The sequence below is a fragment of the Thamnophis sirtalis genome, unplaced genomic scaffold (assembly GCF_051295495.1).
Source record: "Thamnophis sirtalis isolate CommonGarterSnake01/CBP01778 unplaced genomic scaffold, rThaSir2_p1.2 scaffold_2, whole genome shotgun sequence".
NCBI lineage: Eukaryota > Metazoa > Chordata > Lepidosauria > Squamata > Natricidae > Thamnophis > Thamnophis sirtalis.
The window spans coordinates 95865104-95889701 of record NW_028261382.1 but is presented as its reverse complement, the minus strand read 5'-3'; the positions used below and the strand labels follow the sequence as shown (position 1 = coordinate 95889701).

The 24598-nt window shown below is 44.3% G+C and overlaps 1 protein-coding gene across 1 annotated transcript in view; it reads left to right on the top strand.

Moving 5' to 3' along the window:
- Window positions 1-24598, top strand: part of GRIK4 (glutamate ionotropic receptor kainate type subunit 4) — a 378863-nt gene that overhangs the window by 114974 nt on the left and 239291 nt on the right. Inside the window, exon 2 of the mRNA XM_087706418.1 lies at window positions 11964-12095. Coding sequence (XP_087562544.1) covers window positions 12014-12095 — 82 coding nt within the window. The 5' untranslated portion in view covers window positions 11964-12013. The remainder of the gene's footprint in view (window positions 1-11963; window positions 12096-24598) is intronic.

Sequence of the window (24598 nt, the reverse complement as noted above, 5' to 3'; positions counted from 1 at the left end):
GGGTGTGGAAGATCAAAGATGAGAAGAACAGTTGCAGGAATTGGATATGTCTATTCTAGTGAGGTGGCTCAGTGGCTAAGATGCTGAGCTTGTCAATCAGAATGGTCAGCAGTTCAGCGGTTCGAATCCCTAGCACCGCGTATGGAGTGAGCTCCCGTGAAGAGCCGAGGTGGCGCAGTGGTTAGGGTGCAGTACTGCAGGTCACTTCAGCTGACTGTTATCTGCAGTTCAGCGGTTCTAATCTCACCGGCTCAAGGTTGACTCAGCCTTCCATCCTTCCGAGGTGGGTGAAATGAGGACCCAGACTGTGGGGGCAATTTGCTGACTCTGTAAACCGCTTAGAGAGGGCTGAAAGCCCTATGAAGCGGTATATAAATCTAACTGCTATTGCTATTGCTATTGCTACTTGTCCCAGCTTCTGCCAACCTAGCAGTTCAAAAGTACGTTAAAATTGCAAGTAGAAAAATAGGAGCCACCTTTGGTGGGAAGATAACAGCGTTCCGTGCGCCTTCGGTTTTTAGTCACGCCAGCCACATGACCACGGAGACATCTTCAGACAGCGCTGGCTCTCTGGCTTTGGAATGGAGATGAGCACCGCCCCCTAGAGTCAGGAACGATCAGCACATACGTGTGAGTGGAAACTTTACCTTTACTTTAGTCTAGTGAAAAGAAAGGCTGGGGGGGTGACATGATAGCAGTGTTCCAATATTTGAGGGGTTCCACGAAGAAGAGGGGGGCTCCATAGCACCCGAGGGCAGGAAAAGAAGAAATGGTTGGAAACTAAGCAAGGAGAGAAGCAACCTAGAACTAAGGGGGAAGCAAACTGGAATTAAGGAGAAACTTTCTAACAGCGAGATCAATGAACCGGTTGTGGGTGTTGCCTTCAGAAGTTGCCTTCAGAAGTTGTGGGAGCTTCATCGCTGGAGGTTTTCAAGAAGAGACTGGACTGCCATTTGTCTGGAATGGCATAGGATCTCCTCCTTGAGCATGGGGTTGGACTAGAAGACCTCCAAGGTCCCTTCCAACTCTCTTATTCTGAGGTGGTAGCTGTGTTTTACTGCACCGAAAAAGGTGGCAATCACTGCTCTTTTTTCCTTTCCTTTTTCCTTTTCACCCACCTTCCCTTCTTTTTCCCTCCTGCTCCTCTATTATCGTTGTTCCTATCTGTATTTTATTTTATTATACTTAATAAAGATTGGGGGGGGGGGATGGAATTAGGGACCTACCTCAAGTAACAACTGCGTCTTTTGCCTTAAATTCCCCCGCCCCTACAAAATGTCAGAATTATCCTGCATAAAGAAGCTGACAGCTCAGCTGTTGTTGCCTTCTGTGATGTCCAGCAAGATCCTTCTTGTAAGAGAAAAGCAAAGCTTTCTCCTGTCGTTTATCTCCCCCACCGAAGCGAGATTGTCTTTGAGTATGGAAGATGTGTTTTCCTGTGGTGGCTAACAGCCATTGATAATCTTCATTATTGCATTGGAGACCGAGGCTCCCTGGTGAGCTTTGTGGTTGGTAAAAAATCTCCCCGTTATTCAGCCTTTTTCTTCTTTTTTTCCCTTTTCTTTATTTTATCAATTTCATATATACATTCACAATTATATGATCTCATAACTGTTATTAATAATACGTATTTATAACAATTTTTCCCTACAGTTGACAATATACTTGAAGATTGCTTTTTTAACATCCCATAGATCCATCTTATCTTACAACGGTCCTACTTCTTCTTCCCTCCCTCCCTCTTTCCTTCCCTCGTTTCTTCTCTCCTACTCCCCTTCCTTCCCTCCTTCCTTCCCTCTCTCCTTCCCTCCTTCCTTCCCTCCTTCCTTCCTTCCTTCCCTCCTTTCTTTTCTCCTTCTCTCCTTCCTTTCCCCCTTCCTTTCCTCCTTCCTTCCCCCCTTCCTTCTCTCCTTCCTTCCCTCCTTCCTTCCCTCCTTTCTTCTCTCCTTCTCTCCTTCCTTCCCTCCTCCTTCAGCCTTTTTCATCGCTGTGGTTATGGAGGTGCGTTTTCGATTTTCCTCCTTCCAGATGGCCAAACTCCTTAGCGATGGCAACAGGCATGGCTCTGCTAAATATTGTCGCCTTTTGTGTCGCAAGATAGACCGTTTTAATCTTTGTTGATATGGTACGCCACTTGGGAGTTCACTGTAGAGAAATGACTAATAAGCATTCTGTGTAAATACAACTGTTACGCACGTCATTCAGATCAAAGTTGGAAGGAGTTGAACATGTTGGAAAATAATGAGTTTTCCATGATTCGGTGTCCTGGTTACTACAGGGATATTCCTGGGTGTTTTTCCCACGCACAACTACATTGGAAGTGGTTTGTTCTTGTCTTGTGCTGAGATTTTTTTTTGCATGGATATCCCAGTTTAGCCAGCTGCCCTGGCAGGGATCTACCCAGGTATGTACTAGATCTGATCAGGTTGGCTTTTAAAGGTTCAGGTAGCCATGGCTCTTTGTCCATGGGCAGCGTTCCATGCGCCTTGGCTGTTGAATCATGCTGGCCACATGACCACGGAGACATCTCCAGACAGTGCTGGCTCTTCGGCTTAGAAACGGAGATGAGCACCGCCCCCTAGAGTCGGGAACGACTAGCACATATGTGCGAGGGGAACCTTTACCTTTACCTTATTAATTGCTATAGCCCACTCCTAATAACCCGCCTGGTTAAGAATGGTTTCCTGCAATTTGGTTCCTTCTGTGTTGACTTACCATTTTGTGTGTCACAGTTCCAACCCATCTGGAGGGTAGGAAATCTTCCATTTATGCATGTATTTTGAATCCCGCTTTTAATAGTTTTCTAAATAACTCAAGGCGGTGAATCAGTGGTGGGTTTCAAAAATTGTTCGAACCTACTCTGTGGGTGTGGCCTCCTTTGTGGGAGTGGCTTGCCGCCCATGTGACCGGATGGGAGTGGCTTGCCGGCCATGTGACCGGATGGGAGTGGCTTGCTGCCTATGTGACCGGATATGAAGATGCCGCCGACATTTGTCAGAACCACCTTAAATTACCTCACACACAGCACTGGCATGCATAAGAATAGGATGTAACCTTGTTTTTTAAAAGGCATCTTTGGTTTGCGTTAAAACAACTTCAACACACGCAATGTTCTGATTGCACCACAAACGCAGTAGTCATCCTTACCTTTCACAGAGGCACTGAGTTTTATAAATAAGAGCATGATAGTGCAGAATAATCATATCCAAGGACCAGTGGTGGGTTTCAAAAATTTTTGGGACCTCTTCTGTAGGTGTGGCCTGCTTTCCGGGTCCACTGGTGGAACCTCTTCTAACCGGTTCGGTAGATTTGACGAACCGGTTCTACCGAATAGGTGCGAACTGGTAGGAACCCACCTCTGCGGTGAATGTACCTACCGCTCCTCCCTCCTCCTCCAATGAAAACCTTCCCTTTTTAAGGAGGAATCCCCAAATTCAATTCCCTTTCCTGTCCTTTCACAGGCAGATGCTGTGTGTCTCGTACAGGCTACAGGACATGTACAAGAGACAAAACACAGCAGATCCGAGTCACAAGCAAATTCCCTGAAAATAGGACTAGTTTCTTGTTTTTTTTTTCCTGCAGCGATGAACTGTTCTGAAGTAATGACATTTTTTTTAAACTTCTGCAACATCCTGCAAAAAGACTAACAAAATCAAAAGCAACATAATTTTTTCTCGTTCTTTCCTCCCTCGCTTCAAACTCGCTGGCCCTAATATCCAGGCCTGAAGATTTATTGAATGTTGGAAAGTTCCCCATATGAATTAGCCCAATAAAAGACATAAATTTACATCTGTTCTTTGCAGCAGGGCCCCCAAAATTAACTCAATATCCCACTCGCCCCCCTTTCGCCCCCCCCATCACCAAGAAGGTTTAATTAAGGGGTGGACAAATTCTTAAATGCAGAGTGAAATGCACTGTGTTTTAGGAGGGACCGTTCTGTTAATTTGCATGTCTTAATTACATGTAATTAATGTAATACGCATATAATTTTCAGGACCATGGAGAATGCCAAGCCACAGCTGGTTATCTTTGCAAATTTATTCTTAAAATGACGACATCTTAAAGCACAACTTCTTCATTTTTCACCCTCGTGGTGGAGGAAAGAGGGCTCGATTCTGATATTTTTTAATATATTTTTTTTTTAGTATTTTATTAGGATTTATAGGCCGCCCTTTTCCCTAAGGGGACTCAGGGCGGCTTACAATCATTAGGGAGGGGGTGCAATTCAAAATAAACAATATGTGAGCAAAATAAAATAATAAAAACACAACTTGCATTCAGCAAGTTATATATATATAACTTGCATTCAGCAATATATATATATATATATATATATATATATATATATATATATATATATATATATATATATATATATATATATATATATATATATATATATATATATATATATATATATATATATATATATATATATATATATATATATATATATATATATATATATATATATATATATATATATTTGATCTCTTGCAAGATTATAGACACGGTGGCTGAGTGGCTAAGATGCTGAGCTTGTCGATCAGAAAGGTCAAAGTTCGGCAGGTTCAAATCCCCAGCGCCGCGTAACGGAGTGAGCTCCCGTTACTTGTCCCAGCTTCTGCCAACCTAGCAGTTCGAAAGCACGTAAAAAATGCAAGTAGAAGAATAGAGACCACTTTGGTGGGAAGGGAACAGCGTTCCATGCGTTGAGTCATGCCGGCCACATGACCACGGAGACATCTTCGGACAGCACTGGCTCTTCGGCTTTGAAACGGAGATGAGCACTGCCCCCTAGAGTCAGGAATGACTAGTACGTATATGCAAGGGGAACCTTTACCTTTACTTTAAGATTATAGATAGGTAAAATGTAAGGGGATTAAATGAAATTGTGTGTGTGTGTGAGAGAGAGAGAGAGAGAGAGAGAGAATGAGAGAGAGAGAGAGAGAGAGAGAGAAAGTGGCATGTTTCTTGTATCCCATTACATTATAGAAAATACTCCTGTTTTTTCCAAAGCATTAACGTGTTTTGTTTCCGTGTGTGGATAACCTGTGGCCTTTGCATTTACTTGCTTGCAGATTAACAAAGTTGGAAGGGACCTTGTAGGTCATCTAGTCCAACCCCCTGCCCTTTCATGTTTATCAGCTGATACACTTTGATTTCATACTTCAGCAATTTTATTCTCCTGGTCAATAGATTCCTTTTCCCAAACTGATAAACAGATACCATTTAGTCCTCTCAACTATAACTGGTTCTCGATTCAGCGACCATTCAAACTTGCATAGCAGTCTTCCAATATTTGAGGGGCTGCCACAGAGAGGAGGAAGGGGGTCAAGCTATTCTCCAAAGCACCTGAAAGGCCAGACAAGGAAGAATGGATGAAAACTGACCAAGGAGAGATTCAACCTGGAAATAAGGAGGAATTTCCTGGCAGTGAGAACGATCAACCCGTGGAACAGAAGTTGCCTTCAGAAGTGGTGGGAGCTCCATCCCTGGAAGCTGTCAAGAAGAGACAGGACTGCCATCTGTCAGAAATGGTCTAGGGTCTCCTGCTTGGGCACTGGGTTGGACTAGATGACCTACAAGGTCCCTTCCAACCCTGTTAATCTGTAATCTCCTAGTTACGGAAAATATTACTCCAAGAGGCTCCCTTCTCCTGCACTCATCAGCTGCATCTACAGACCTTCTCCTGTTCCACTGCCCAATGGTATTCTGGTGGCATGGTTGTAATTACTGACTCTTTGCTGGATGATGGTGGGGGTTTCTCCCCCCCTCCTTTCCTCTGCCTCATTTATCAACTGTCGCCTCAGGAGTGTGACGCTCTTTGGAAACTTTGGTAGCTAAAGTTAACAGCCCAGGTTTTTTTTTCCCCACCTGTCAGCTGGCTCCCTGTTTTTCCTGGGCAGAGACAATTCCTCCGTCCTCCTTCTCCTCCGAGCCATCAATCATGGTCTTCTCCAGCCTTAATTCAGTCTCCCATCCGGCGCGTTCTGACCATTGTGAATTTTGCTCCCATTTATAAAACTCCAAAAGAATTGCAACTGGAGGCACTTTTTACAGAATCCATTTGTCTTCCAAGACCGGGGACGGAAAGCCTGTTTGGTTAGTGCAAATGATTACATGAAATGGAGGGAATGGAATTCACAGGTAAGAGTCACTTCCCAGCCTTTGAGATCTCCAAACTACACCAGGAGGCCTTAAGACAAAAATTAATTAAGGAGAATGTAGAATATTCGAAGTAGCCGCTAGGTGTTTTCCATGAGTTAAGGGAGTAGAGATGATAAATTTCTGAAGAACGCCAGGCAGGTTTGGAAGGGAGGATAATCCAGAAACATAATTCATCATGGAGTCCTCGGCGTTTTTTATTTATTTCTTTTATTTGTGTTTTATTTGTGTTTTATTTGTGTTTTATTTGTTTTATTTGTTTTATTTGTTTTATTTGTGTTTTATTTGTTTTATTTGTTTTATTATTTGTTTATTAACATGTACAAGGGAACAGGTATTGGTATAGACATGGACATTATCGCATGAGCTTGGCACAAATTGAGGGATATAAATAGCAATAGCAATAGCAGTTAGACTTATATACCGCTTCATAGGGCTTTCAGCCCTCTCTAAGTGGTTTACAGAGTCAGCATATTGCCCCCACAGTCTGGGTCCTCATTTTACCCACCTCGGAAGGATGGAAGGCTGAGTCAACCCTGAGCCGGTGAGATTTGAACAGCCGAACTGCCAAACTAGCAGTCAGCTGAAGTAGCCTGCAGTACTGCACTCTAACCACTGCGCCACCTCGGCTCTTATAAGTATAGCATGACCACGAAGACATAAAATGAATACATATCAATAGGGACAGTAGGACAGGGACAGTAGGCACGCTGGTGCACTTACGCACGCCCCTTAGGGCCAAAGGTGGCGCAGTGGTTAAATGCAGCACTGCAGGCTACTGCTAGATCAGCAGGTCAGCGGTTCAAATCTCACCGGCTCAGGGTTGACTCAGCCTTCCATCCTTCCGAGGTGGGTAAAATGAGGACCCAGATTGTTGGGGGCAATATGCTGACTCTCTGTAAACTGCTTAGAGAGGCCTGAAAGGCCTATGAAGCGGTATATAAGTCTACTGCTATTGCTAAGTCTACTGCTATTAGGGACCTCTTAGGAAATGTGTGAGGTCCACAGTGGACAGTTTAAGGTTGAACATATGGGGGTATGAGGAACTAACAATGGAGTCAGGTAGTGCATTCCAGGCGTTGACCGCTCTGTTGCTGAAGTCGTATTTCCTGCAATCGAGTTTGGAGCGGTTTACTTTGAGTTTCTATCAATTGTTTGCCCGAGTATTATTGCGGTTTATTTATTTGTCTACTCCGGGCGGCTCACAAAAGACAAGGGAAAGGGGGAAAACGAGACAAAGGCAACATATTAAAAACAAAACCAACATTCACAATTTCCGTGGAGGTAAGATGCTTCTCAGCCCCCCCAGCCTGCTGGAACAGCCAGGACTTAGTGGCTTTACGGAAGGCCGGGAGGGTAGTGAGGGTCCGGATCTCAACAGGGAGCTCGTTCCAGAGAGCCGGAGCTGCAACAGAGAAGGCTCTCCCCCAGGGAGTCGCTTCGTCGGTTGAAGTTGAAGTAGTCATTTAGAGGTAGGATGTTATAGCAGATAATTTGGTGTGCTATGCTCAGGTCAAAATTTAGGCAGCGCAGTTCGTGGTTGTCCTATTTGGTGTTCTGGTTTTTGGTGCCAATGTGTAGGACAGATCTTTTGTTAGCAGAGATTTGGAGTTGCCAATTGTTTGACCATTCCGATATGTAGTCAAGGTTGTTTTGTAGGGTGGTAGTATTGTCTGTGGTGTTAAATAGCTTTACATCATCGGCAAAGAGGACGCCGCTGCTTATAATATGATCGCATAGGTCGTTTATGTAAAAGCAGAAAGAGTGGGGGTCCTGATACGCTGCCTTGGGGGACGCCACTGTTAACTGGTATTAATCTGTTAATGCGGAGAACTGGTGTTTTCCGAGCTTGGTTATTTGCATGCAGATATTTTGTTACCCAACTAGGAAACATCATCAGTACAAGTGAGTGTGTGGTTTGTGTTGCGTTTGTAGAGCAAACTTGCCAGAGGTGGGTTCCTACCAGTTCGCACCTATTCGGTAGAACCGGTTCGTCAAATCTACCGAACCGGTTAGAAGAGGTTCCACCAGTGGACCCGGAAAGCAGGCCACACCTACAGAAGAGGTTCCAATTTTTTTTGAAACCCACCACTGCCCCCCACACACACACACACTCACACAGAGAGAGAGAGAGAGAGACAGACAGACAGACAGACTGACAGAAAGAGAGAGAGAGAGAGAGAAAGGAAGAAAGAAAGAAAGAAAGAAAGAAAGAAAGAAAGAAAGAAAGAAAAAGAGTGAGAGAGAGATGAAAGAAAAAAGGGACAGAGAGACAAAAGGAAGGAGAGAGAGAGAGAGAGAGAGAGAGAGAGAGAAAGGAAGAAAGAAAGAAAGAAAGAAAGAAAGAAAGAAAGAAAAAGAGTGAGAGAGAGATGAAAGAAAAAAAGAAAAAAGGGACAGAGAGACAAAAGGAAGGAGAGAGAGAGAGAGAGAGAGAGAGAGAGAGAAAGAAAGAAAGAAAGAAAGAAAGAAAGAAAACACATGGCCAGCAAGCCACTCCCACCAGGTTACATGGCCAGCAAGCCACTCCCACAAAGGAGGCCACACCCACAGAGTAGGTTCCAAAAAAATTTGAAATCCACCACTGAAACTTGCCCTGTCAATGTTGCTGGGGGTGTTGCTTTCTCCTTGGAAGTTCCTTGATGAGGATATTGTTCTCTGCTTAATTGTTTGTCTGGTGTTAATCCCTGCTTCTCTGGGTTTTGGCTGTTGGAGAGGATATGTGGAATCCTTGGTGGTCATTGATCTGCAGATGTTTCCTTATTGAACTAAGTAACATAATCTGTGTGTGGGAGGTATGGAATTTGCTTCCTGTAATATATAGATATGACTTATCCTGGCAGTTTTGATTGAGGTTTCCCTTGGTAGTTACTTAACAGGAGGTATTGTTCTCTGTTTGTTTGATTGTTTCTCTGGTGTTAATCCCTGCTTATCTGGATCTTGGCTCCTGGAGGGGACGTGTTCCAGTCTGAACATCTTTTCTCTTCTATTGGGACATTTCTGATCATCATTTGTTGCCAATATAAGGGTTTTCCCCCTCTCCTCCTAGGATTTTCATCTGTTCTCTTTCACTCTATTTGCCACGCAGCGGTAAAGAAATGGAAGAAAATAGCTCTTAAGTAATTATATAAGCAGCAACCCTTGTTCTGATTAGCCTGACATATCTGATAACCTGGGAAAGATAATGAGGGCATCTCCTGCCTTTCATTCTTCAGAAACATGGTGGGTTGACCTGGCTGGAGTTTTGCTCTTTGGCAAAGGATGGCAGTTCAGGTGTTCAAAGGATGTTTTCGGGAGGGCAGGTGGATGATCAGCAACCATCAAAAGCATGCACGGATGCGCCCTGGACAAACAAGTGATCTTTGAACTGTTCCTTTATGTTGGGTCTTTACCGGGGGGCTGGGGGAGGATGCTAATGATTTCACGGACATTGCAGCAATTGATCTTCTCCCAGCAGGCCCAGATTCAAAGGGGATCCTGTAGGGAGAGGTGAATCAGGGCAGGCTTCAAAAGGGCCAGGCTACACAAAAAACCATCTGTGGGGTTGATTGGAGAGACGAGCTGATCAAACCGTGGCACTGTGTGGAATAGACAAGTGGGAAGGGCCATGGAGATCATTACATTGAAATGTTTCTCTCTGTCTCTCTCTGTCTCTGTCTCTTTCTGTCTGTCTGTTTTTGTTTCTCTCTCTCTCTCTCTCTGTCTGGGTCTCTCTGTCTATCTGTCTGTCTCTTTCTCTTTGTATATCAGTCTCTGTCTTTCTGTGTCTGTCTGTCTCTGTCTGTCTCTCTCTTTCTCTTTGTATATCTATGTCTGTCTGTCTCTCTCTCTCTGTCTGCCTTTCTCTCTGTCTGTCTCTCTCTCTCTGTCTGTCTTTCTCTCTGTCTGTCTGTCTTTCTGTCTGTCTCTCTCTGTCTCCCTGTCTCTCTGTCTCTCTCTTTCTCTCTATCTCTGTCTCTCTCTGTGTGTCTCTCTGTCTCTGTTTCTCTCTGTCTCTCTCTGTCTCTCTCTCTGTCTCTCTCTCTGTCTCTCTCTTTCTCTTTGTATATCTATGTCTGTCTCTCTCTCTCTGTCTGTCTGTCTTTCTCTCTGTCTGTCTCTATCTGTCTCCCTGTCTCTCTGTCTCTGTCTGTCTGTCTCTTTCTCTCTCTCTCTGTCTCTCTCTGTGTGTCTCTCTGTCTCTGTTTCTCTCTGTCTCTCTGTCTGTCTCTCTGTCTGTCTCTCTCTTTCTCTTTGTATATCTATGTCTGTCTCTCTCTCTCTGTCTGTCTGTCTTTCTCTCTGTCTGTCTCTATCTGTCTCCCTGTCTCTCTGTCTCTGTCTGTCTCTCTCTTTCTCTCTCTCTCTGTCTCTCTGTGTGTCTCTCTGTCTCTGTCTCTCTCTGTCTGTCTCTGTTTCTGTCTCTCTCTTTCTCTTTGTATATCTATGTCTGTCTCTCTCTCTCTCTGTCTGTCTGTCTTTCTCTCTGTCTGTCTCTGTCTGTCTCTCTCTTTCTCTCTTTCTCTCTCTCTCTGTCTCTCTCTGTGTGTCTCTCTGTCTCTGTTTTTCTCTGTCTCTGTCTCTCTGTCTGTGTAGGGGACATTTGAATTATGTTTGCATGAATTGGGTATGTCTAGTTTAATGGGGGGGGAAAGACTAGGGGTGACATGTTAGCAGCCTTCCAATATCTCAGGGGTTGCCACAAAGAAGAGGGAGTCAAGCTGTTCTCCAAAGCACCTGAAGGCAGGAGAAGAAGAAATGGGTGGAAACTAATCAAGGAGGGAAGCAACTTAGAACTAAGCAGGAATTGCTTGACAGTTAGAACAATCAATCAGTGAAACAGCTTTCCTCTAGAAGTTGTGGTTGCTTCGTCACTGGAAGTTTTTAAGAAGAGACTGGACAACCATTTTTGTCTGAAATGGTATAGGGGTTCCTGCTTGAGCAGGGGGTTGGACTAGAAGACCTCCAAGGTCCCTTCCCATTCTGTCATTCTTTTACATTCTATTTATTCCTCTAAGCCTTTGTCAATGTTCGAGGGAAGCCTCTTGGCCCCTGGGGTTGAGAACTGCAACCTAAAGGGGCTCTCCTGATTGATTTGATTGATTTATTTATTACATTTATATGCCGCCCTTTTCCCCGAAGGGGACTCAGGGCCGCTCACAATTCAATCAGGGAAGGAGGTACAGACAGGGGGATAAAAAGACGAGACATAACAATACAAAATTTAAAAGCACACAACAGTCATACCATTCGAGAAGGGGGGCAACAGCTCTTTAGCTCCAGGCCTGTCGGAACAGCCAGGTTTTAAGGGCTTTGCGGAAGGCCTGGAGGGTGGTGAGGGTTCGAATCTCCACGGGGAGTTCGTTCCAGAGGGTCGGGGCAGCCACAGAGAAGGCTCTCCTCCGGGTAGTCGCCAGTCGGCATTGGCCGGCGGATGGAATTCGGAGGAGGCCTAATCTGTGGGATCTGATCGGTCTAGTGGAGGTAATTGGCAGCAGGCGGTCTCTCAAGTACCCAGGTCCAATACCATGAAGGGCTTTATAAGTGACGACTAGCGCCTTGAAGCGTATCTGGAGACCGATAGGCAGCCAGTGCAGCTCGCGGAGGATAGGTGTTACGTGGGTGAACCGAGGTGCACCCACGATCGCTCGCGCGGCTGCATTCTGGATCACCTGAGCTTACACTTTGAACTCCTTAGACCTGGAAGAATCCAAAGATTGATTTCCCCCACTTTGTGTCGTAAGCCAGCCTCTTAAATTTTCTTCTGGCATCAAGCCATTTTCATCAATTTGGGGTTTCTCTCTCTCTCTTTCCAGAGTTATGTCATGCCCAGACCACTGCAGAGATCCATGAGGATTTATAGAAAATGTCCTGGATGTTGGGGCCTTTGGTGCTCTTGTTGGTATGGTTAATGAAGATAGCTGCCAGCCCCCATTCGCTGAGGATCGGTAAGTAAAGAGAAATAAGCCCCCCTACTGTGTGAATCCTACCTTTCATCCTGGCTATTTGAGTCCCTGGAAAGGCAATGGTGCAGATCAAAATTGCAATAATTGGAACAGATTTGGCTCAAAATGACTGTAATTGGAACCAGGCTAAAGATGAGCTGCCTAGCCAGCCGGCCTCCAAAAATGCAGTGTGGTACTTCCCATGATGAAAAAAATCCTATCCTTTGGGATTTCCGTTGCATGGCTCAGGTGGTTTAGATGCCGTGTATCAAAATCTATTGCTCTCAAATGAAATTAATGAGAATTTAAGAGAAGATACCAAGTACCGTATTTTTCAGAGTATAAGACACACATTCCCCCCCCCAAAAAGAGGGTGAAAATTTGGGTGCGTCTTATACACCAAATGTAGTCTTGCCCACCTGCCGGCCCCCATCCTTTGGCCTCTGCCTCCCAGCCATTTGCCTCCTTGCAGCAAACAGCAAACAGCCTGTTTCAGTTTCAACACAGCTCGATTACCACAAGCAGCTGATTATTGGTTGGATCGGCCTCCCGACAATCAGCTGTTTCAGGCTGCAGGGATTGCCATTGCCTATTTCCGCCTCCATGCACCTCATTTTCCACCCATTCCAATCCCTGCTGCCCAGAACGGATGGAAAAACGGGGCAGGTGGAGGCTAAAAACGAGGCACCGGGAAGCGGCAATGGGCTATGGCAATCCCTGCAGCCTGAAACAGCTGATCGTTGGGAGACCGATCCAACTGACAATCAGCTGCTCGTGCTAATCAGGCTGGGCTGAAACTGAAGCTGGCTGTTTGCTGCAAGGAGGCAAACATAAGTAAGTAAGTAAGTTTGTAAGTTTAATTTTATTTATAGGCCACCCAATCCCGAAGGACTCTGGGCGGCTTACAGAAGGGAAAAGAAAGAAAATAAAAGAAGGTAAAAATAAAATAAGACAAGTTAAAACGACACAGATACATTCATTTCAGTCGGGGCTGGACCTCAACAATGAGGTCAACGGCCCCAGGCCTGCCGGAATAGCCAGGTCTTGACAGCTTTTCTGAAGGCCACGAGAGTTGGTGAGGTCCGGATTTCTGGGAGGCAGAGGGAGATTTTTTTTTCTTATTTTCCTCCCCAAAAGCTAGGTGCGTTTTATACTTTGAAGCATCCTATACTGCAAAAAAATGGGGTATATTTTTCATCGACAGGATTGTCCCAAGAATGAGGAATTGGTTCGGTTAGATGTGTTTTGATTATCAGCAATAATGGATTGGGGGTGTCACAGTTAATTCGAGGCTGGCTTCAAATCTGCATTTCTTTTAAAAAGCAAATGTAAATACACAACCCCCCGTTGGTTTAGTCTTTGGGTTACAGACATCAATTAATAAGAATTTGAATGTTCATGCATCAGTTCCTATTGTTTTTTAACTGCTTTGTCTTAAAAAATATACATCAGTCCAGGCTGATATTCTGGTGGAAAAAAGACAGTAGAGGTGGCATCATTTAGCTAGTCGACTCGAGCCCAATTTTATTTTGTTCTATTTTTTTTCTTGTAACCTTGCCTGGTCAATGGAAGCTCTTTATCCTTTTCTGGAATTCAGCAGGCCAAAGAAGCAGGTTTGCATCTGAATGTTGGGCAATTTTGCTGCAAGTTTGCAAGTAGCCAAAGGTTATCGGAGTGTCTGATTAAACTAAAAGGGAAGATATAATGAATAGGCCGCATTGGGAAGAGAAATTTTCATCAGGAGAATGCAGCAATCTTTACTCTGTGATGAGGTAACCCAGAAGCCTCTGCAAGGGTCTTGTTTTCATTGTGTAGTCTTCTCTCCGAGCTTTATAGCTTTCTGTTGGTTTCTGCTGACATTTATGTAAAGGAATCATGTCTATTTTAGTAGTTCTTTATTACTATTCCCACTAAAGGAGAATTCAGTCCTGGAGAAAATCGGAGAAATTATCCCACCCACCCCTCTAGATCCCTCTGCCCCTATTTGCCAATTTTGAAAGGAGAATTTGAAAAAAAATATGTCCCTAATATTAAATACTTCATTGGTGTAGGGGAACGTAGTCTGGATTCCCAAAAGGGAGGGGCTGCATTCCAGAGGACCAAGTGACAGCAAAGTTTAGATACTTTGGTTGGGAGACAGAGAGTTAAGATGGCGCCGCAGTGGTGAAATGTAAAAAGTTTTGGCACTGGTTCTCTGGGCGTGGCTTAGTGGTGATGGAATCATGTGACTGGGTGGGTGTGGCCAATTTTTTTTAATTTTTAAAGCATTTTTACTACCTATTCGTCCGAACCGGTAGTAAAAAATGCTTTAAGAAGTGGGGGGGGGAAGGCTCAGCTGTGTCGTGCGACTGTGGGAAAGCATTTTTAAAGCATTTTTTTTCCTGCTGGTTCGGGCGAATAGGCAGAAAAAAAATGCTTTTAAAAGGGGGGGGGAGTTTCCGACATTCACGCGGAGGAAGCTTTTTTTTACTACCAGTTCACGGAACCAACGACAATCAGGATGATTTCACCCTGGACCCAGAAGTTCTCAGAGTGTGTCTTCAATTATGCAAGTAGTTGCTTTAGCTTGGCAAGATTCCGTCTGCAGGTGAGAAACAATGGAGGAAATTACTTAGAAGAAACTCGGCATCAATTACTTGGTTTTTTTGGGGTGGGGGTGGGCTGACAATTGAATTCCAATCAGTAAAAAAGAAAGACATTGAATACTACACAAAGAAAACAACCCAACACGAAAGCAAAGAATGTAACAAGAACAGACAATCTTACACGGTATTGACTTAGGAGAAATGAGCATTCAAATATTCTTTGAACAAAGGCCCCATTCCTACGCTTTTGTAAAGAAAGAAAGAAAGAAAGAAAGAAAGAAAGAAAGAAAGAAAGAAAGAAAGAAAGAAAGAAAGAAAGAAAGAAAGAAAGAAAGAAAGAAAGAAAGAAAGAAAGAAAGAAAGAAAGAAAGAAAGAAAGAAAGAAAATAATGGGAGAAAAAAGGCAGGGAAGGGAGAAAGTAAGAAAGAAGGAAGGAAGGAAGAAAGGAAGGGAGAAAAAAGGGAGGGAAGGGAGAAAGTAAGAAAGAAGGAAGGAAGAAAGAAAGAAAGTAAGGGAGAAAAAAGGGAGGGAAGGGAGAAAGTAAGAAGGAAGGAAGGAAGGGAGGGAGAAAAAAGGAAGGGAAGGGAGAAAGAAAGAAAGGAAGGAAGGAAGGGGAGAAAAAAGGGAGGGAAGGGAGAAAGAGTAAGAAAGATGGAAGGAAGGAAGGAAAGAAGGAAGGAAGGAAGAAAGGAAGGGAGAAAAAAGGGAGGGAAGGGAGAAAGTAAGAAAGAAGGAAGGAAGGAAAGAAGGAAGGAAGAAAGGAAGGGAGAAAAAAGGGAGGGAAGGGAGAAAGTAAGAAAGAAGGAAGGAAGGAAGGAAGGAAGGAAGGAAGAAAAAGGAGGGAAGGAAGGAAGGAAGGAAGAAAGTAAGGGAGAAAAAAGGGAGGGAAGGAAAGAAGGAAGGAAGGAATAAAGGAAGGGAGAAAAAAGGGAGGGAAGGGAGAAAGTAAGAAAGAAGGAAGGAAAGAAGGAAGGAAGAAAGGAAGGGAGAAAAAAGGGAGGGAAGGGAGAAAGTAAGAAGAAGGAAGGAAGGAAGGAAGGAAGGGAGAAAAAAGGGAGGGAAGGGAGAAAGTAAGAAAGAAGGAAGGAAGGAAGGAAGGAAGGGAGAAAAAGGGAGGGAAGGGAGAAAGTAAGAAAGATGGAAGGAAGGAAGGAAGGAAGGAAGGAAGGGAGAAAAAAGGGAGGGAAGGGAGAAAGAAAGAAAAAAAAGAAAGAAAGAAAGAAAGAAAGAAAGAAAGAAAGAAAGAGGAAGGGAGGGAAAAAGGAGAAGGAGGAAGGACCAGAAACCCAGCACTAGACGCAGCTTCAGAGGAAACTTTGAAAGAGCACAGCAATCCAGGGCTGGAAGGGACTTAATGGCTTGAGAATTTTGCTTCTGTTGAGCGAGACCATCGTTGAGCTGCGCTTAAGGCATCCGTTGGCCTTAATCTGGCGCTGTTAAATTAAACAGGCTGCGTTGTTGTTTGCTGTTGCTGAGGTTTTCTTCCTTCTGAGTTTCCACTGCGCCAGAATCAAGAGAAGTATTAGCCATCCGGATTTCTCCCCATCACTTCCTATCTGCTCTAACTTTGGAGCGAATGTAGCTTTTTCGTCAAACAATTAAAGATGCAAAGCCCTCCTTAGAAGAACAGAGGCAAAACTTAATTGGATTAAAACAATGAAATAAATGTTTGAAAAGTATTCATGCTGATCAGCTAGGATGGGAGAAAAATAATAAATGTATAGACAGCGCAGGGATAATTGCTGCCTTTTGTGTTTTCAAAGGGAAAATCTCAAACCGCATCGCATCGTTCTCCAGTCATGACTCTGAGAAAGCCGAATAATGGACTTAATTAGTCCATCAGCAATGCTTTCTCCCATCGCCACTGAAAAAAAGGGAGCTGTCTTAATCTGGGTTCATGTTTGGTTTGTAATTTAAGATGAATTGATCTTTGTGATTTTCAAAATTATGCCTGCCTCCCTCCCTCCCTTCCTTTCTTCCTCACTGTTTTCCTTCCTTTCTTCCCTCCCTTCTTTCTTTCCTCCCTCCCTTCCTTTCTTCTTCACTTTCTTCTTCCTTTCCTTCCTTTCTTCCCTCCCTCCCTTCTTTCTTTCCTTCCTTTCTCACTGTTTTTTGCCCTTCCCTCTCTCCCTTGCTGTTTTTATTTCCTTCCTTCCTTCCTGTTCTTCCTTCCTATTCTTCCTTCCTTCCCTCCCTCCCTTCTTTCTTTCCTTCTTTCCTACCCTTCCTTCCTCACTGTTTTCCTTCCTTTCTTCCCTCCCTCCCTTTCTGATTCTTTCTTTCCTTCCTTCCTTCCCTTCCTTCCTCACTGTTTTTGTCCTTTTCTCTCTCCCTTGCTGTTTTTCCTTCCTTCCTTCCTTCCTTCCTTCCTTCCTTCCTTCCTGTTCTTCCTTCCTATTCTTCCTTCCTTTCTTCCCTTTCTCTTTTTTCTTTCTTCCCTCCCTCCCTCCCTCCTTCCCTCCTTCCTTCCTTTTATTCCTTTTCTTCCTTCCTTTTCATCCTTCCTGTTCTTCCTTCCTGTTCTTTCTTCCCTCCCTCCCTTGCTGTTTCCCCTCCCTCCCTTCCTTCCCTCCTTCCTTTTCTTCCTTCCTCACTGTTTTCCTTCCTTCCTTCCCTCTTCCCCCCTTGCTGTTTTTTCTTCCTTCCTTCCTTCCTTCCTTCCTTCCTTCCCCCAAGTTTACAGTACACGCCATTGTCATAAAAATGTAGGCCTTTTGTAACATTGCATCCATAATCCATTCATTAGAATATGGATGGAAATGGATGCAATTCCTGTAAATCTATGTATGAAGGTAAAATTGCTTCCAAAATTTCTTTACGTCGTGCATTGTTTTAGCAAGAATTGCCTGTCGGAAGTGGGGGGGGGTGAAAATCTGAAAGTAAAATGGACAAGCTTCTCCATCCTTCCATTTAGTTCTAAGTTTTCTACTCTGATTGGAGGAGGAGGAGGAGGAGGAGGAGGAGGAGGAGGAGGAGGAGGAGGAGGAGGAGGAGGAGGAGGAGGAGGAGGACGACTACTACTACTACTATGGGTCTTTGGTGATCTCTGAACTTTGTTGTTTTCTTATAGATGTTTCATGATCCAACTAGGTAACATTATCAGTGCTGGGATGGGATTTGTGGAATGTAGAAGGCGGACTGTGGGGTCCTTGGTGCTCTCTGAGCTTGGTTGTTTTCTTGCAGACATTTCATTACCCAACTAGATTACGTTATCAGGCTGATCTTCTGCTGCAGCATCTGATTGGGGTGTTTCTACTAGGAGGGAAGGGCTGGAGATCTATTCCCAGATGCATTCAAAGAAAAAGAAGGAAAGAAGTCTAGGAATAAAACTCCAGAAAAGTTTTTTTCTCCCGTGTTCCACCTGGGTTTGCCTTCCTTCTCTCCAGAGCTGTGGGGTTTGGTTTTTTTTTTTTAATTTAACAAAGCTAAAATGAACTTTATAGAGAAATGAGGGCTGAATGTCAATTCCCTTATCAGAGCCAATTTGCGAGGCAGAAAGCGGTGAAAGAATTAAGACAGTTAAATAGAAAGGAGAAAAAAAAAACACCACCCTGCTTGGTGGTGATGAAACCGTGTTTAAATGACTGAAATTATCTTTGGATTACCCTTGTTAGACACTGCTTTATTTAATCAACTCGAGGCTTAATCTGTTGGGAGCATTCCTAGTGAACAAGGGACTCCAAGGGAGACAATTTTGGGGGTGTCTTTTTGTTTGGAGGGAAGCCCTGCACGATAGCTGGTGTGAAACCAGAACTTCATTTCCCGGCGGGTGCATGCATGCACATGCCCCCTTTGCAGCTCTTCTTCTGGGTTGCACGGCTGACCAGCACATGCGGCCTGCAGGCTCCCTTTCCACCATTCAGTGCCGTGTGATCCAGATTTCTTTGGCCATTTCAAGTCCGTTGCTCGCCACTCTCAAGGCCGGGGGAAGAAATGTTTCTGAGAGTCAGGAGAGCAAATCCTATTTGCGCAAACTGAGCACCGTGAAGATAATTTACACAAAGTAGACCCTCGTGGTGGTAGGTGAGTTTTCCCTTCCTAGCTTCAATGAACCAGCGGCAAAGGGGTGTTTTAAATAACCGAAAATCCAGAATAATCAAAGCAATGCACGTTCAGAGAAATGTGTAAGGAGGAAAGATAGCAGATCAGCATCTTGGGGCGGGGGAGGGGGAAACGTATTAATTCAGATTGGAAAAGGGGTCGCATAGACGGTTTCTGCATAGACGGTTGAGTTTGGTCAAAATGCAGAAAAGGGTTTTAACTGCAGTTATTTATAAATAGCAATAGCAGTTAGACTTATATACCGCTTCGTAGGGCTTTCAGCCCCCTCTAAGCAGTTTACAGAGTCAGCATATTGCCCCCACAGTCTGGGTCCTCATTTCACCCACCTCGGAAGGATGGAAGGCTGAGTCAACCTTGAGCCGGTGAGATTTGAACCGCCGAACTGCAGATAACAGTCAGCTGACTTGGCCTGCAGTACTGCACTCTAACCACTGCGCCACCTCGGCTCTTATACAAGTAGTTAAGAAAAAAACAACTAGCGTGTATCCATATGTACATCATATTCTGTGCAACATGTATATTACGCTGACATATGATCTTACAGCATGTCATGGTGTATATGTATGTATGTATGTATGTATGTATGTATGTATGTATGTATGTATGTATGTATATATATATATATATATTACACATTACACTGGCACCGGTGAAGAACCAAGAACCTCACAGTCCTCCTTCTCCTCTTCTTCCTTTTTCTTTTCCTCCACCACCTCCTCCTCTTCTTCTTCCTCCTCCTCCTCTTCCTCCTCCTCCTCCATTACATCATTATCATCATCATATCATCTCTGCAAACCCCACTCCCTTCTAGCACTGTTACCCAGTTGGGTCGTGAAATGTTTTCAAGAAGACAAACAAGCTCAGGGAACACCAAACACTTCACAGTTCAATCCAGAGCTACAAGCTCTTCTTGCCTTGCAAGGACACGCTCACAGGCAGACACAGAATTAAATGCCAGCATCTAGTCCTCATTTCCAGAGACGGGAGTCATCAAATGTGTCATAATAACCTTCACCGTCGCATTAGCCCTTGCAATATCCTGGCTCGGTTCTCCATGACCCCCCCTTGTTAGACAGAAGGCTGTTATCTTTTGCCAGCCTAATTCCCCAAATAATTCAATAAGTGAAGGAAAGAGAAACACCATTCCACAAATGGGATCTATGCAAATTGGTGTGTCTCTTTCCGTTTTTTTTTTCCCCCACTGCATTTCAATATCTCCCCTTCCATCTCGTGGGGAAGCACTCAGAAAACAACATTTTAAAAAAATTCCCACTCGCATAAGAGGGGCCGAAGAAGGACACTCCTGTTCCCCAGTTACAAAGTGGAAAATAGTTTGGTTATCACAAGTTGAGACAGATAATAAGTTGCTGTAGCCCGCCAATGGAGGTGGCAGCAGAGACAGACAGTGAGGAGGTTGGGGAGGAACATGGGCCAGTCCTGGAGTCTGGGGAAGGCTCGGATGAGGGCTCTGCATCAGAGGCAGAGATGGGGCCGAGGCTCTCTGGCAGTGATCAGGTATCTACGGAGCTAGACAGCAGTGAGGCAGAGGGACAGCTGGAGCCTGTTCCCAGTGTGCGCATGCGCAGAGATGCCAGAAGAAAAGAATAACTCAGAAATCAGGGTAGACTTGGGAGTAAAGCCACAGGTGGACAGTGAATGGCCCCTCCCATAGGAAATTAAAGAGGAGTGAAAAGGGAGGTGTGTTTGCAGGAAACAATTTGTTTATTCGTTCGTTAGATGTTTCAGAAGTGTGGAGATCTGTCCGTGAATCTCAGAGACTCTGTGCCCAGTCTTTCCTTGCACAGCACCTCATTTGGAAACTATTTACATGGCAGCTTTCCAAGACAGATAAGGTCTGTACTCATAAATACTCCTTTGAAAGACTGTTTGCCAGGCCTTTGCTGAATGCGAATGAGAGGAGTTTACATTTGTTTAATAAAAAAAGGGGTTTTGTCGGGACCAGGAATCTGCCTCGTGTTTTTTTAGGGAAGCCTATGTCAGAACATAAGTAAACACAGCCTCTGATTTAATTTTACCCAAGGAATTTCTGATGGACCCTAACAGATTTACACTCTCGGCTTATTCTGTTTATGCAGCTGATCTCCTTCGTTTTAAGGTGGGGGGAAAACACATTAAGACAAGACATCATTCAAAGTTAACCAATGCAACAGCCCTTTTCCGTGTCTGCCAAAATAGAGAAAGGACCTCTCTGACAAGAAGATTTGATTTACTGATTTAATCTTTGAAGTTTTTCCCCCCAAAGGGACTGACAAATATTGAAATATGGAGTAGATAAATAAAACATTTGTGACTTTCACTGTCCCTTTAGTGATGATTTTTCGGAAGCTAAAGTTTCCTTAATGCCTCTCAACTCTGTTTCTGGAGTCTCTCTTTTAAAGTTGCCAAAAATTGTGTGTGTGTGTGTGTGTGTTGCATTTGTGCTGAAAAATAAATAAAGAGAGACTAGTATAGATCTATTTCAAGCTATTTCTGCTGGTTCAGCGTGCAAAAAAATTTGTGCGTGCATGCTCGCTTCCACACTAAGTAGTAATCAGATTCTCCTTTATCCTTTATTTCTTTTGTGAGTCTGTCGATCTGGGCACACACTTAATATTTTTTTAATCACATTTTCCTCTGATGATATATGCAATATTAACTGTTGGGTATTGACGAAAGTTGACAAAAAATGAAAGTTGCCAACTTCTTAGTCCGTCTTTGTGCCGTGCCTCGAAGAGAATAAGCCGCAGTTAGAATGGTATGAATTAGCAGAATGAAATGAAATACTGTAAACAAGGCAATCGTATGTTTTATTGTGTGAGTTATATCAATTCTTCTACATGTGTAAAGTAAATTACGTTAAAAGTTGACCGTATAAAAATTGAACTTGAAGACCTATGTTGCTAACAGAAAATAGATGGAAAAAGAAATGATACGTTGATTTATTTCTAAAGAGAAGGGGGGGAAATGATATTGTTTGTATATGTTGAAAATTAGAAATTGGAAAACAGGAAAAGAAAAGTAAGGCGGCTAAAATTGGAAATAATGGGAATCTAATGCAGAATGAATTATGTCCTTGCGGAAATGTTAAAGGGGGAATCTGGACAACACTTTGTTCACAAAAGAATTTTTTTTTATTATGTAACAAAAATAAAATAAAAAACTTTTTATATATATAAAAAAGAGGGAATAAGCTGCAGTTGGCACACATCCTTATTTCTCTTTGGCTTGGTTCTTTAAAGAATAGCCACTGCAGTCCCCTGACAAGCCTTTGCAGAGTGATTGATGGCCAGGGTTTATATTTATAAATAAATATATTATAAATATATATATATTTCCTCCCTCTTTCCCAGCTCCCCTTTCTCGTCATCTTTGCAACTATGCCAGAGGCAAAGATGGATTGGATTTAAATCACGGTGATTTAAATCAGCTGCTCAAATCATGATGTCCAATCAGCCATCAAAGGGAGGCTGGATTTAAATAGTTGATTTTCATCCACATCTCCCAGCTTGGAGGGGTGTTATTTTATGGAAAATAGGACTGCATTCTGACTGAAGGGAGTTTGAAAGACATTTATCCAGGACTCGGCTCCCGTGACTTTAACCTACAGTTTTTGGATCGTGGTTCTAGAGCACAGGTGTGTCTACAAGAAGTCCTGCCATCAAATGTTGGCTGGGGATGGAGGGAAAACCAAAGAATCAACTCTGCAGGAAACTCAAATCAGTCGAGACAGGCTAAATCAGGAGTCGGCAACCTGTGGCTCTGGAGCCGCATGTGGCTCTTTCATCCCTCTGCTGTGGCTCCCTGTCACCAGCCGGCTCCACAATTGATAGGGCTTTCGGTTAGGACAGGTAGAGGAAGAAGGACTCTGCGCTAGGAGGAAACTCTATGGTGGGGGAACTGGACTTCTGGTTGGCTCCAGAATTGAACGTGGGACTTCCAGTTAGGACTCTGTGGCTCTTTGAGTGTTTAAGGTTGCCAACCTGTTGTGGCCCAGCAGGAGCTGTTGGAGCTGCCACCAGACTCCGACAGCGAGGGGCCCTATGAGTCGGCACTGGAAGATGTGGAGGACCCTGGACAGGGTTCCGACTCCGAGCAGGGCGCAGAGAGGCTGGTTGGCCACCAGGAGGCACCTGAGCCTTTGACCAGTGGGGAGGAGACAAAGGAGAGTGATCCGGATGCCAGCAGTGAGTTGTTCCTGGATGCCCAGCACCGAAGAGCTACTAGGCATCAGGAACAGTTGCACAGTTACAGGAAGTAATTGCACTCAGCTGGTGGTCATTAGGCTCTTCTCCAGACTATAAAAGGACTGCTTGTGCACACGCCCCTCTTGCAGAAGTCAACACAGGAACTAATATCGGAGAACATTATTGTGAGCTTGACAGGCTGGATTGCTGCCACGGCTTATCTGTGCTGGACTGCTGCCCAAGCTTGTCTGTGCCAGTTTGCTGCCAAGGACCTGTCTGTCTGTTAATTAAATGCTGTAACTTATCTTTGGCTCGGAGTGTGTTGGTGTGGGACGAGGAGGGGTCAGAACACCAACCCCTGGGCTAAATTAACAGAATCTTGCAAATTTGATTGTGCCGAATCACCTCTTCCTCCTTATAGTTCAATGGATGGAGGAGGTTCCTGTCTTCTGTGATACCTTTAGAAAGGGGGGGGGGTTGATTTGGTTACTTCGGGGACGGGAGACCACCTGGAGATTCAGCCTGGCCTGGGAAAGTGAAAAACCAGTGGCAAAGAAAGCAACGGCCAGATACTTCTACTCAGTGGGCAAAAAAAAGGGACAGGTGAATATAGTCATTAGGGGCTGAGTTGCGCTTAAGGGAGTCTTCTCCCTGCCTGCTTTTCGATCTACACCTGAAGAGGTTTAATCAGCTCCATACAGTACCTTTTGCCGCTGTGTCTCTGTGGCTGGTTGATTTCTTTTTCTGTGCTTTTTCTGTCAAGGTGAGAGACTTGCATTATGCTAAACTCTGCATTTTTAATTATTCACTGGGGAGGAAGCGGGGTTTTTTTCACAAGAGATGAAAATGTAGACAGAAAAATATCCTGGATGCTGTGGCTGAATTCTTGCCCCGAGTTACAACTTATCTGCAAAAGCATATTTATTCCCTTGCTGTCTTTCCTCTGCTTGGTGGTCTGTCCTCCTAGCCTAGCATGTGGCAGTTCCACCCCGAGGGAACTGATCCAGGCTGGGGTGTGTGTGTGTTTCAACACGGACTTTAAGGGAGAGAAATCAATGCAAAGAGAAAGCAACACCCCCGGATGGTGCGTTTCTTTGCCACGGGCTTAGAAAGGGGCTGTCAGCTTCTGCCTTGCTGTTGCTTCAGCTGCCATGGAACGGGAAGGGGGGGCTGGTATTTGGGAGGGGTTAATTGATGTGCTGGAGGAATGTTCTAGGATGTACCAGACGTTGGGATTGCGCATGCGTCTGTGTTTCCCGCCTGCATCAACGGCCTCGACATTCCATCTTTCGGCCTGTCTTTTTGAAGTTATCTCACACCTGACACTTGAAGGACTTATGATTGGACTGGAGCTTTGATCCTAAGGGGGGGGGGGAACGGGCTATTCTATATATCAATTGCTTTCGCGCCAAATTAAGCAGACTTTGCTTTGCTACTGCTCGCTTACCATTTATAATTAGTAAAAGTACTTTTGATTTCCAACCCATGGAGTCTCTTAGTCTTCTTTCCTAATTATGTAATGGAGTGGTGCCTGACAGGGGCAACGGGAATGGATGGCGTGCAAGTCAAATGGAAATCAGAGTTTTGAACTGTTACTGCCAGACATGGGATGGCTACCCAGCCATTCTTCCATGCCTGCTTTCCTTCCGGAACCTTTTAAACTGGATCAGAAGC